The sequence below is a fragment of the Saccopteryx leptura genome, chromosome 12 (genome assembly GCF_036850995.1).
Source record: "Saccopteryx leptura isolate mSacLep1 chromosome 12, mSacLep1_pri_phased_curated, whole genome shotgun sequence".
Taxonomy (NCBI): domain Eukaryota; kingdom Metazoa; phylum Chordata; class Mammalia; order Chiroptera; family Emballonuridae; genus Saccopteryx; species Saccopteryx leptura.
Genome location: NC_089514.1, coordinates 15,712,417 through 15,726,585, shown reverse-complemented (window position 1 = coordinate 15,726,585; position 14,169 = coordinate 15,712,417). Strand labels below are relative to the sequence as shown.

The window sequence follows — 14,169 nt, the reverse complement described above, 5'->3', positions numbered from 1 at the left end:
CTGCCCCGTCCGGCTCCAGTGATGCTGTTCTTGAATACTAACTATTCTCTGCTGCTTCTGAGCTGGGAGGAGTCTTGTGGGAGCTCAAGGAACTCGGGCTGCATAAGCATGAAGTACGTTCATTCATCAGATGAGATCGGGCACTCGCAGCCCCCCACCCCCTGCATTCTCCCAGCACCTGGAGCAAGGCCAGGCCCGTGGTATATGCTCGTGAAATACGTACAGAGTGAATGAAAAAACACATACACGAGTGATTATTCTTAACGTCAAGAACAATGCCTTTAGGCCCTGGTTGGGTGGCTCCGTGGATAAATCGTTGACCTGGCACAGCAGAGGTCGCGAGTTTGACCCCTGGGCAGGGCAAGTATGAGAAGCACAACTAAATGGAACTAAGTGAAACGAGTTGATACTTCTCTCTCTTTTTATATCTTTTCCCCTCTTTCTCTTAAATCAATGGGAAAAAAAAAAAGAATAACGTAGTTATTTGGTGCTACCCATCCTGATGGGGGCGCTCATGCTCTAGAATGGTGGTGTCAACGAGTTGGGGGTGCACACTTTAAAACTCTAAATCACAGTTTGGGCACATGCTTCCCACTTTGGCATTTTTCTCACTATGACTGGACAGAAAGGGCACGGTCAGTGCACACGGCCCAGCGAGAGAGCTCAGTACTGCTGGTACTTCATACCCGGGGTGGTGGTTAGGTTTCCGTGGAAGGCAACGGGATCCCTCTCTTTATGTGTAAAAGCACTGTAATTATCTCAGCTGCTTTGAAGCTAGTGACAGGTGGAACATAAATATTTCAAAAGCACACACGATGGGAGGCGTAAGCAATTCCTCCAGCGCCGAGAACAAAAGGGCGTACACAACAAACAGAAGGACGCAGATGCACCTGCTCTGAGAAGAACTGGAAGCCCTTGTCCTCACGAACACACTCGTAGGTCTCCCCGAGAACCGGATTGAAGGGCTTGCTCCCGGCCCGGAAGTAGCTGGCCGCGTACCCCGACACGGCGAAGGCCGCCACGTACACCTGGGGGAGGCGGAGAGGGCGTTGTTATTTCTCTGCAGTGGAGGAACGAAGATATGAACAAAATAAAAGGCTCCATGTCCCTCTTTATGGTTCACTGCAGAAAGCCAAAGATCTGTCTCTGGTTCAAAGACAACCAAACCAACTTTTGTTCGAAGTTGCAGGGGTAAGTAACGTCCGCTGTGGCCTCAGAGACAAAGGAACCAAACCTTTTCAAACTGCCCATCCGTTCTGCTGCCTGAAGGCTGGCAGAGGATGATCCTTACCCAATGAATGGCACTGTTTTCAGTAAAGCTCACAACATCTGAGAACCCTGATATTATCAGAGTTCTCAGGCTGTCAGAGACAAGGGGGAAGGAAAGAAAAAGAAAAAAAAAGCCACATTTTCCTCAAAATTCAAGAATAGGCATCCTTAAGTTGAACCATTTCCAGTTGCGCACTGTAGAAATCTAAAAACTCAAGGAAATGTGTGAGTCATGTCCTGCGCCTGAGCAACAGGACACAGCTCAGCGCCTTTGAAAAGTTCTGCTTTTTTTTTTTTAAAAAAAGATTTTATTTATTCATTATAGAGAGGGGGTGAGAGAGAGAGAAAGAGAGAGAAGGGGGGGAGGAGCTGGAAGCATCAACTCCCATATGTGCCTTGACCAGGCAAGCCCAGGGTTTTGAACCAGCAACCTCAGCGTTTCCAGGTTGACGCTTTATCCACTGCGCCACCACAGGTCAGGCGAAAAGTTCTGCTTTTTGAGGCACGGACACAGGGAACAGACGGACAGCTGTCATAGGGTGTGGTGAGGGGACCGGATAAGAGAAGGTAAAGGGATTAGCCAAAAAAACATATATATTATATTGAATATATGTAGACACAGACAATAAGGTGGCACAGCCAGAGAGAAAGGAGGCGGGGCGGGGTGAAGGTGAGCAAAGGGAAAGATGGGTGAACCTGGAATAAACAAGATCCTCAAATGGCCCTCATGTGAGGCTCTCAGCATGCTATGGTTCCCCTTTGCGGCACCAAAACACACATTGTCCTTTTGTCTCTTTGCAGGGGACGGGGGCAGCCAACAAATGAAACCTAAGTAGCGACGGCAGCTTTCCCTTGCCGACATTCAGTGACAGTCTCCACGTTTCCTCTTCCCGGCATATGTCATGAAGTTCCCCCTCTTGGAAAAAAAGCTGACCGCCCTTCATAAATGTTCACTCGTGGCATAACTGTTCTTAGTCTTCTGCAGGTAGGATCCACCTTCCCATCTCACACTCCAGAGCAGCTGGGGAGTTTATAAAAATCAGCTCATGGCCCTGGCCGGTTGGCTCAGTGGTAGAGCGTCGGCCTGGCGTGCAGAAGTCCCGGATTCGATTCCCGGCCAGGGCACACAGGAGAAGTGCCCATCTACTTCTCCACCCCTCCCCCTCTCCTTCCTCTCTCTCTCTCTTCCCCTCCCGCAGCCGAGGCTCCATTGGAGCAAAGATGGCCTGGGCGCAGGGGATGGCTCCTTGGCCTCTGCCCCAGGCGCTAGAGTGGTTCTGGTCGCAACAGAGCGACGCCCTGGAGGGGCAGAGCATCGCCCCCTGGTGGGCGGGCCGGGTGGATCCCGGTCGGGCGCATACGGGAGTCTGTCTGACTGTCTCTCCCCATTTCCAGCTTCAGAAAAATACAAAAAAAAAAAAAAAAAAAATCAGCTCATTATGCTCGATTCAGTCTTTGGACTTGCAGCCTGGGTACCGGTTCCGCTCTCTGCTTCCTCAGATGTCCGTTACCTGTTCAGCAGTAAGGTCACACGGTCTGCACTGAAGGCTGAACCGCCCCCGCATCACCTTCACAACTTCAAATATAATAAAATGTGTCCATGAACCTGGTATCATTCATAATGCTGAGGCAGGTGGGAGGGAGGGAGCAGGCCCATGCAGCCTCCTCCTTTAGGGCTGGGAATTGGAGAGGAAATCTATGCAGGGACACACAGGGCAGGGACACAACCCGGGGCTAAGGTTCCTGTTCAGTGCTTCCCTCTATTTTCCCTCCAGGATGGATTGTGCTGGAATGCAAAGCCTTCCCCCAAACTTCTTCCCAAGGTCAATGGCACCAATCAGCTGAATATCCTAAGGGCTTCTTCTATATTGCCACAAGCAAGAAACACCTTTAAGAAGACTTTCCTTTTCAAAGCCAATGGTTTCTTTAAAAAGAAGAAGGGAAAAAAAAAGAGCTGTCTACAAATGCTGACTTTCAGTACTTGCCTTGGAAGCTATTTGCTTCCCTTTGTTCAGCAGAAATTCTCTGGGGAACAGCAACAGAGAAAGTTGAAAAGATACACAGCTTGTTTCTCTCTCCTACTCTTTATTATCATTAGTGTCAAGAAAGCTTCTTTGATGGGAGAAGTCCCGGGAGACTGTGCAGTAACTATGGGATGCCTCTTTTCACCTGAAAGTCAGAGTTCTCCTTAATCTTTAAATCACTAAAGTAATAAAGTGTTCATTAGGATTGGAACTGCAGAATGCTTACAAAAAAAATGGTGTCCTCCATCAGCTAGAAGGTGACTTGATGGCCTGAACCCACGGGGGAGTGCCAACCATCATGTGCCCAGGACAGAGACTCTGCATTTGGGGAAGACACTGTAGTCCAGCACAACGACCTTACTGGTGAGCAGGTAACATGTGAAGAAGCAAAAGAAGAGACTCTCACTGAAAACCAAGGTCAGCCACAGTCACAGAAAGGGCTCCGTTGTCCGCAGTCTCACCACCATGGAATCCCCCACAACAGGGGGAAGGATGAGAAACACTTGGAAGCCCATCACTGGAAGTGATAACTGGGTAGGGAACAGAAGGTGAGTTTTTCTAAGCTTGAAAAAAAAAAAAAACAAACCCCAGACAGCTCTACAGAATAAGAAAGATGGAGGTAAAAACAAGAAGCATCTTTCTTATGTCAATCTCTTCTGTGAGCCTTACTTTTCTGAAAATCTAGGAGCACACTGGACAATCCCAAAAATAAACAAATACATCCTCACGGGAAATTTACCCTGGATGAGAAAAACAGCTTGAGAAATTAAATTCTGTCCACCCGGGGTAGTAAAAATAAATACCCAGACAGCCCTTAAAATATATTTTTCCAGCCAGGCTTATCAGAACAATTGCATGGAAGGTTCTGGAGAAAGGAAGCCCAAAGCCACAGAGCAGAACTGCCCTCAGGCACCAGCTGTCACAGAGAAGCACCCCCCCTGTACCCCCCCCACCCCCGCCCCAGAAGGCAAGGCCTGACAGGGTGACTGCCAACAGCCAGGCAGAGGGGAACCAGAAGTCACTGAGAAATGAACCTTATTAAAACACATTCCCAAGAAACACCGGAGGGGCCGGAGCTCCGGCCCTGCGGGTGTTGGCGCGGCCGGGCTGGGGGCGCAGGCGCAGGCGCAGGGGCGGGCCGGGCGGGCGGAGGCCGGTCCGGCTCCTCACCATCCTCTGCAGGGCGCTGGGGATCTGCGCCGCCTTGTCCAGCAGCTCGCTGTACTCCAGCTCCTCGCAGAGCCTCTGCAGCGTGTTCAGCGGCTCGTTCAGCTCCACGGGCATGGCCACCTTGGACAGGTCCTTCCCGATGTTGTTTCTCAGGATGTTCCACAGGCTGATGTTGCTGGAGTTGGGGCAGGGCGCCGGCAAGCAAGTTCTCCTTTCGGACTTGGCTTTGCCGCCGCTTTCCAGAACCGGCCCTGAAAGGGAGATAAGGCCGGCTGTCTGAATAAGTCTTTGCACTTTATTAAAAAAAAAACATGACTAAAACCTTACCTAAGAAGTACTCAATTTTACTATTAATCTCAGTTATTCGGAATATGACTGAAAGTTGTAAGAGAAAAACAATTCTGCCCAACTAAATTAAGTTCCACAAAGTACATGCACTAAAATTCATGAATTTCACTCACAGGGAGGTCTCCAGGTTCCTATTCCAAAGCCCGTTCCTCATAGCTATAGATACACTTCCAATAAAACTGGAAACTGAATGTCTGTGCCCAGGGCAGGTTACTGTTTACACTTTTAAACTCTTTTTTTTTTTTAAGTTTTATTAATTTTAATGGGGTGAATTCAATTTTCAAAGAAAACATGTCCAGGTTATCTTGTCATTCAATTATGTTGCATACCCATCACCCAAAGTCAGATTGTCCTCCGTCACCTTCTATCTAGTTTTCTTTGTGCCCCTCCCCTTCCCCCTCTCCCTCTTTCCCTCTCCCCCCCCCATAACCACCACACTCTTGTCCATGTCTCTTAGTCTCGTTTTTATGTCCCACCAATGTATGGAATCATGCAGTTCTTGGTTTCTAAACTCTTTATAAAGAGCACTTCAAATTCGGATCAAAACTTTAAAAGTCTTTTTTTAAATCACTTTAAATTCTTTTTTTTTTTATAAATAAATTTTTATTTTAATGGGGTGACATCAATAAATCAGGGTACATACATTCAAAGAAAACATTTCCAGGTTATCTTGTCATTTAGTTCTGTTGCATACCCATCACCCGAAGAGAGATCATCCTCCGCCACCCTCCCTCAAGTTCTCTCTGTACCCCTCCCCCTCTCCCTCTCCCTCCTTCCCTCCCCCCACCCCCATAGCCACCACACTCCTGTCCATGCCTCTTAGTCTCGCTTTTATGTCCCACCAATGTATGGAATCCTGCAGTTCCTGTTTTTTTCTGATTCGCTTATTTCACCCCGCACAATGCTACCAAGACTCCACCATTCCTCTTTAAGTGATCCGATGTCCCCATTTCTCCTAGCTGAATAATATACCATGGTGTATATGTGCCCCATCTTCTTCATCTAGTCCTCTATTTTTTTTTACAGTGATTAAAAGCGTTTAAGCAAACTCTTGGCCAATACAGCAAGAGTCCCTAAAAGAGTAGTGTCCTTAACTAAATCACTTTAAATTCTGATAAAAACAATTGTGTTTATAGCAAGACAATAATAAAGAAAATAAAAGTCATCCAATACCCTAATAGCCAGAAATAGCAGCCATCTTATTTTGGAGTATTTTCACTTAGTGTTTTCTCCACTCATATAACTCATACTGTATGTCTAGTTTACTGTTCTCCTTCTAGTTAACATAAGTATTTTTCTATGCTATTCGAAATTCTTCTAAGACATCATTTTTCATGACGATAAAAAAAAAAAAATCCATTCTATGACTATGTCATAATGACTGAATCACTCATTTACTGTTAGATTTGGATTTATTTTAATGTCCTGCTATGATGTAAAAAAGTAATGATAATTCATATTCCTAGGTATTTCATGGTCTCTGATTATTTTCATAGGAAATACAGAAATGGGATTACTATGCCAAAAACTATGAAAATTTTTGGACTTTTGCTTCAGGTGGCCAGAGGGCTCCTCGGAAAGGCTGCCTCAGTTTCCCATTTATCAGCAGCTTACGTGAGTGTCCATCCCCCGAGGACGTCTCAGGCTTGTCGTCATTCATTTTTAATTTTTGGCAAATTGTTAGGTGGACAGTGTTAACTCCTTGTTTTTAACTTACATTTAGAAAACTGCTAGTGTGGTTTGGAATGCTTTCAAGAACATTTCTTCTTTTCTGAATTGTCTAATTTCCTATTTATACATTAAGACATAAGCCTTTGTTTCTATATTTGTTTGACAATTTAATCTCCACTTGACATTTACTTGAAAGTTGGTAGAGCAGTTATTTTTTTTTATTTTATTTTTTTCATTTTTCCGAAGCTGGAAACGGGGAGGCAGTCAGACAGACTCCCGCATGCGCCAGACCGGGATCCACCCAGCATGCCCACCAGGGGCGATGCTCTGCCCACCAGGGGGCAATGTTCTGCCCCTCTGGGGCATCGCTCTGTTGCATCCAGAGCCATTCTAGCGCCTGAGGCAGAGGCCACAGAGCCATCCCCAGCGCCCGGGCCATCTTTGCTCCAATGGAGCCTCACTGTGGGAGGGGAAGAGAGAGACAGAGAGGAAGGAGAGGGGGAGGGGTGGAGAAGCAAATGGGTGCTTCTCCTGTGTGCCCTGGCCGGGAATCGAACCCGGGACTCCTGCACGCCAGGCCGACGCTCTACCACTGAGCCAACCGGCCAGGGCCAGAGCAGTTTTTTTGATGAATGAAACATTTACCTGTTAGGTATTTGCCTCTAGCAATCTTTTCCTTTGTGACAGCTTCCTTTGCTTCCTGCCCTGAAATTCTTTTCCTATCCCAACTGAGCCTATTTTCAAATAACTCTTTTGCATTAGACCAACATATGAGAAAGTGGTGAGCTGATCACATTTGAATATATTTGTTAAAAATAAGTATTTAGCACTTATTCTTTATACAGCCAAATGCTCTGAATAAAGACGTTGCTTTGATGAACAGATAAGTATGAAAGTGTCCTACTGTGCAGTCTCATGTTAATCTAAGCATCTGATTAATTGTTGAATTTGTTTTTATTGCTTGCCAGGGGTAAAAATCTGATTTACACAATAACTGCAAATGATCACAGTTTGCCATGTAATTTCAAAGTATTTCCTTAGATAAAACTAATCTAAATTTGAAATACTATATGACAATTAGTACTAATAGCTAATACACATCTAGCTTTTACTCTGTGGAAGCAAGACTTCTAAGCATCATATATATATATATATATATATATATATATATATATATATATATATATCTTATTCTTCATAGCAACCTCTTAAGGTAAACAGAACTATTATCCCCATTTTACAGATGAAGAAACTGAGGTGCAGAGCAGTTCACTAGAACACACAACCAGTGAGTGGCAGAGCTGGAGTTAACCAGAGGAATCTGGGCCCTGAATTTATATTCTTAACCTCCCCACAGCACCCATCATGGTGACAGATCCTATCTGATTTGGGGAGAAATAAATGAATAGAAGCACTCTAAATATCTATATTTATTATGAACTCTGAAAAATTCTAGGGTAATAATTGATCATCAAGACCCTGATCCAATCCCATTTCCTTTTGACGGCAAAACTGTGTCACAGATGCAAAAGTTATTTCTGTACCCAGTCTTTTCAGTGGAGTACTGATGGTGAGCAATCTAATCTTCTCCGGCGACAGTTAAACTGCAGGATACCTATTTTTTGTTTCCAAATACCCTGAAGAAGAAAGCTGGGTGTTGCCCAGTGTTTGTTCAGGCAAAGGCAATGCTGAACAGCATTCTAGCAAAATGGCTGTGGAATGAGATAGAGAGAACCAGCCTTAGCCTCCTGGCTGGTGGGGCAAGTCAGCACAGCTGAGGTCTAAGGGTCAAGGTCAAGTCCTCTTGTAGCAGGAAGCGACCTGACGAAGGACAGACACTCAGATAACTTAATAAAGGAAGGAGAATTTATTGAAGCCGGTGGAGCACGTGGGGTTTGTAGCTCCAAAACACGGGCTCCCCGAAGTTGACATTCTTACAGGTTATATACCTGTACGGTATCTAAGCAATGGGCATGTGATTTCTTTGTTTTATGGTTTCCCAAGACTCAAGGAGAGAGGAGAGAAAGTTTTGGTGGGGTAAGCGAGGGGGAAGGGGTTTCCAGATCACTGGCCATATTTATATACAGATCCAGCTATTCTTGCATTGTAACTATGGGATATAGTTAATTTATCACTGGCTGACCTGGCTACCCCAGCTGGCTCCTTTCCCTTGTATTCTTTTCATTTCTTCCTTCTCAGGGAAGAGGGGGCTTGCCCCTCCTTCCTCACTCTGTTCTCAACTTTGACCTCTGAACTCTTGGCCCCCTTCCAAGATAGCCTCAATGAGGAATTCATCAGCTATCAGTCTTCCTCATCCACAGTGAGAGTCCCATTTTAGTGTGTGTGCTATTTGGGGAAGGAATAATGATGTTTCTTTATTTCTCTTTCAATTCATCTTGTTGTTTCCAGTAAAGCAAGCAGCTCCTTTGTTATCAGTTTTCTTTTTTGAATCACTGGTTCTCAGATTTTCCCACCAAGAGGCTCATCTCTGCAGAAACATTTCAAGCAAGATAGAGCCTAATAGCCCTGGCCGGTTGGCTCAGCGGTAGAGTGTCGGCCTAGCGTGCGGAGGACCCGGGTTCGATTCCCGGCCAGGGCACACAGGAGAAGCGCCCATTCGCTTCTCCACCCCTCCGCCGCGCTTTCCTCTCTGTCTCTCTCTTCCCCTCCCGCAGCCAAGGCTCCATTAGAGCAAAGATGGCCCGGGCGCTGGGGATGGCTCTGTGGCCTCTGCCTCAGGCGCTAGAGTGGCTCTGGTCACAACATGGCGACGCCCAGGATGGGCAGAGCATCGCCCCCTGGTGGGCAGAGCATCGCCCCTGGTGGGCGTGCCGGGTGGATCCCGGTTGGGCGCATGCGGGAGTCTGTCAGACTGTCTCTCCCTGTTTCCAGCTTCAGAAAAAATGAAAAAAAAAAAAAAAAAAAAAAAGATAGAGCCTAATGAGCATCTGACTTCTAGCAGGTGTTATGCTGAAAGGACGGTCTCCCAGAGAATGATAAAATGACCTGCCTTTCTCATAGTCCCCGAAGAGCAGGCTCGTCGGCATTCAGATAACAACTCAACATCATCGTATTTCACATATGCTAACTGAGCTGGGAAATGCTGAAGTAGCAAAAGGGACCTGACCTGGTCAGAAAATAGGTGGTGTTCTGGGTATCCAACGTGTGGCACAGACACACAGACCCCAAGGCACACCGAGTGCCCAAGACTGAGAGTATCTGAGGCCACAGGACCCGGGCAGAGAACTGTCCCATAGGCAGGTTCCTCCCAAGGGCACCTTGCTGAATAGACCGCAGTCTGCTCACGGAGCTGCTAACTCGGGGCTGTTTGGGAAGAGCCAGGCCCTCCAGTACCCCGCGGTTCCAACACTTCCTGAGCACCATTTCCCCTCCGGGGGTCAGGCTGAAATAAATGGACATGTTAGGGTACGGTAAGGGCCCCCACGTCTAAGAGGTAGAAGTTTATTACTGCCGAAGTGATATTCTAATATGTTTGCTGAAAGAATCTTCAACCATGTAAAGCAGTGGTCCCCAACCTTTTTTGGGCCACGGACCAGTTTAATGTCAGAAAATATTTTCACGGACCGACCTTTAGGGTGGGGCGGATAAATGTATCACGTGACCGAAACAAGCGTCAAGAGTGAGTCTTAGACGGATGTAACAGGGGGAATCTGGTCATTTTTTAAAAATAAAACATCGTTCAGACTTAAATATAAATAAAACGGAAATAATGTAAGTTATTTATTCTTTCTCTGCGGACCCGGTACCAAATGGCCCACGGACCGGTACCAATCCATGGCCCGGGGGTTGGGGACCACTGAAGTAAAGGACATCTGTAGCACTCACCTTTGATATTTATCTAACTGGTATACCCTCACTTTAGGAAACAGAACAGCAGTTCTCAACCTGTGGGTCGCAACCCCTGTGTTTTGGTCGTTCGACCCCCGCCGGGGTTGTGACCCACAGGTTGAGAAACGCTGAAATAGAAGGTTATGCACGTAGACAAATTTACTTGAATGAATACATTTTTCTCCTGTGAGTGCTGTCTACCCAACGAGGTTATAAAATCCTTGAGAGTGGGACCATATCTTAATGTTCTTATGTAGTACTTGCTACAGCTCTCTGCCTCTGGCAGGTACTCATACATGCTTATTAGTATTCCATAAAGATCCAAACTTTGAGAGATCCAATAACTTAAAAGTCTTACCCAAGGTTTGTCTCTCGTTATCCAAATCATTACTGAGATTGTCCAGGGAAAGGTTATCACTTATGTCACTGACATATGAATCATCCTCAGAGACCTATGGGAAAGAAGAAACACTGTACCTCAGAGTGGGAGTAAACAAGCCAGAGTTTCCTAAAACCTTTACTCCAAATCAGCAAACAGTTTAAACCCCACATTGCAAACCTAGAGAAAAATTTGGGATGCTGTTTTTATTGAGGCCCATACACCTGTCTGCCTGGGAGGTGTTCATGGCCAACAACTGTTATTAAAATCTATATACTTTCCTGACTCGTTCTCATAAGAAAAACACAAGTAAACTCATGATTTTAGTTGTTACTAAAATTCTTATTAATTCAGGCTGCATTTTCAGAATTTGTTAGTGTTTGGGTAGAACGAGTTACAATTTGTCTTTGAAGTATTTGTGAAGAAAAATAAAGAATCTTCTATAGAAATTAATAAACAAACCTAGTATTCCGCCTGACCAGGTGGTGGCGCAGTGGATGAAGTGTTGGACTGGGATGCGGAAGGACCCAGGTTCGAGACCCCGGGGGTTGCCAGCTTGAGTGCGGGCTCATCTGGCCTGAGCAAAAAGCTCACTAGCATGGACCCAAGGTCACTGGCTCGAGTGGGGGGCTGCTCGGTCTGCTGAAGGCCCGCGGTCATGGCACATATGAGAAAGCAATCAATGAACAACTACGGTGTCGCAGCAAAAAACTGATGATTGATGCTTCTCATCTCTCTCCGTTCCTGTCTGTCTGTCCCAATCAATGAACAACTAAGGTGTCACAACAAAAAACTGATGATTGATGCTTCTCATCTCTCTCCGTTCCTGTCTGTCTGTCCCTATCTATCCCTCTGACTCTCGCTCTGTCCCTGTAAAAAAAAACAAAAAAAAACAAAAAAAAACCTAGTATTCCTATACCAAAGGGGTAAAATTATCAATATATACGATACACAGTAATGCCAACAATAATTCTTGCCTGCTCAGGAAAGTATGTTTATGGTTCAATTTACAACAATATTGTTATACAGTATAAATTATTATTGCAATCATTTCCTGGCCCTATAGTAGATATATTACATTATCAAGTAGCTAACAGACAAAATTATTAATCTATCATTGAAAAGAGGGATGACAAATCAGGTGACAGAAATATGGAAGTGCCCAACACCTCCTTTCACAAACTTCTTTTCTAAGATCCTGTATCCTTCTGTGCTTTGGGGGGTATGAGTTATAAAGAAGACCCTCAGGATATAAGGGTAGAAAGGAGCAACTGAGTTTGGTGTTTCCAAATATGGGTATTTGCTGAATGGCAAAGCAACAGAAGCAGTTGTGAGGCGCCTAACTGACAACAGCGCTCAAACCTCATTTTCCGAAGAGCTCGGAGACAGCAGAACCTCCTGTGCGTCGAAGAACTCCGACAGGGAGTCAGTGATGGACAGTCGGCTCTCGTTGGAAAGCTGATGGACCAGGGGGCGGTTGTCATCGGTGGAGTGTTCCTATTTAAAACCCCAAAACAAAAATACATCTATTTAGAAACAGTCCCAAGAGAAGCAAAACAACTGATGGTGTCGCACGACATGGAAGCTCACAGGCCCACGCAAACAAGCAGCTCAAAGCAGAGGTCAGCTCCAGAGTTGAGGAGAAACAAGCCTCACGTAAAATAAAGTGAACGATGCAGGCCTCCTCCCGATGGGGCCTCCCTTCCAGGCCCGTCTTGCTCAGGCGTATGAGAGGCTGTCCGGGCCTGCCTTTGCTCCACGTAGAAGGGAAAAGTCCCAGCACTCTCTGAACCACGTCCTCTCGCTTCCCACCACTGCAGGATGCTTCCTGCATCCTAACGTTTCCTTGAATGTGATGAGTGCGTATCTCTGCATGGCTGGTTCAGGCAGCTCAGCTTTCTTATGCCCCATGTGCTCGCTGAGGCCAACACGCTGCTTTCGGGGCGTCCCTTGACAAATACACGGTGTGCTTTGGACCAGAAGTGCCCCTGGTGGCAAATCATTCATTATTCATAGACGAGTGAGATAAATTCTCTTTGCTTGTCTCTCTCTCCAACCATAAGGACTCTGAGAAGGAGGGAAACCCTAACCCCCTTCAGACGCCACTACACAAAACACACGATAGGATATCACGATCTTCTCCTCTTGCCTGGCTCTCCACCCCCTTCTTCACTGGGTCTAGACTTTCCCCCGGGGAAGGAAGGACCTATATACTTGGAGAATGTGCTTTCTATTCAAGTTCCGAGTAAAAAATTAATTTTCTCTCAACAAATTGAGCAACTGTGTTGTGCTGCCCAGGGAGGGCATTAATAATGGATAACATTAATGATGGGTAAGACCAGGTTTCCGACCTGAATGCATCCAACTCAGCCGAGAGCAAGACCGTGGACCAGAAAGAGATCTATTGATAGAAATGAAAAGGAAGATGAGGTTGGATCTGTTAGGGGGCTCTGGTTTGGGGAGGGCTTCACAGGGGAGGTGACCCCTGACTAGACCCAGAGGAATGAGAAAAGACTCAGGACAAGAGGAGTCGATTCCTTCCAAAGAGGAACATTGCCCCGAACTACCCAACAGGTCCCACGTCTCCCTGGGCAGAGAGAGAAGCTGCTTCTGTGTCATTAGGTCTCCGATAAATGAGCCGCAGGACAGTCTGGGGAACACAAGTTAGAGCAGATCATATCTTTCCCAGAAGTTTTATGAGTTCAGGACACATTCCCGTCTCATAAACAAATTACACCCACGATGGGGATGCTGCAACAGAAAGGCCACAGCAGATTTCCATAATTAATAAAGGGCAAGTGGTTTCTTTTGTGAAATGGTTACTATGGAGACACATTTAAATGTGTCTCCTTTCCTCTTGGATGCTCCCTAACTAAGACAGCTGGCCCAAGGTATTCCGTGAAAGATCCTACCCGCTTCCACATCCACACAGCTTCCTGAAAAGCAGTCTTCTTCTGCACCCTAACAAGGAGATCCCTGTGCGATCCCTAATAAGACCACTGCTGCCTTTCAAGGCAAATCCCTCCCTTTGGACAGCGCGGAGAATAGTGGCGCTCCTTCAGTACTCACTGAAACAACAGGACTGCCCCCTGCCTCAGGTGTGCCGCTGCCACACAAGACTCTAATGACTTATTCACTTGTTGTACTCATTAATGTATTACCAGTCACTCCTGCTCTCTCCACCCTTCTCCTCCTAGACTGATGTGTCAGAGGATTTCTTGGCTGAGCAACCCTGAGGATAACACACCTAGCCCTCCCACTCTCTGCTGTCCACTCCTCTAGCTACTTCCCGCTAATACCTGCTGAAAACTCCTTGTGAATGCACCCCGCACGGGTCTTGTACAACCCAGGGCCTCGTGTATTAAAATATTAATCTAGTCGGCTGGATTAAATAATAATAGCCCCTCGAATTGGAAGGCATAGGGCAGGGGTTCCCAAACTACGGCCCGCGGGCCACAT

At 46.2% G+C, this 14,169-nt stretch overlaps 1 protein-coding gene across 6 annotated transcripts in view; it reads right to left on the bottom strand.

The window, feature by feature from the left end:
- The window catches only part of OSBPL3 (oxysterol binding protein like 3), a 195,086-nt gene that overhangs the window by 28,599 nt on the left and 152,318 nt on the right, over positions 1–14,169 (bottom strand). For all 6 annotated transcript variants that reach the window (XM_066354321.1, XM_066354319.1, XM_066354324.1 and 3 more), the window contains 4 exons: positions 12,073–12,207; positions 10,690–10,783; positions 4,464–4,714; positions 891–1,028 (listed from right to left, as the gene is read on the bottom strand). In XM_066354321.1, coding sequence (XP_066210418.1) covers positions 891–1,028; positions 4,464–4,714; positions 10,690–10,783; positions 12,073–12,207 — 618 coding nt within the window. The remainder of the gene's footprint in view (positions 1–890; positions 1,029–4,463; positions 4,715–10,689; positions 10,784–12,072; positions 12,208–14,169) is intronic.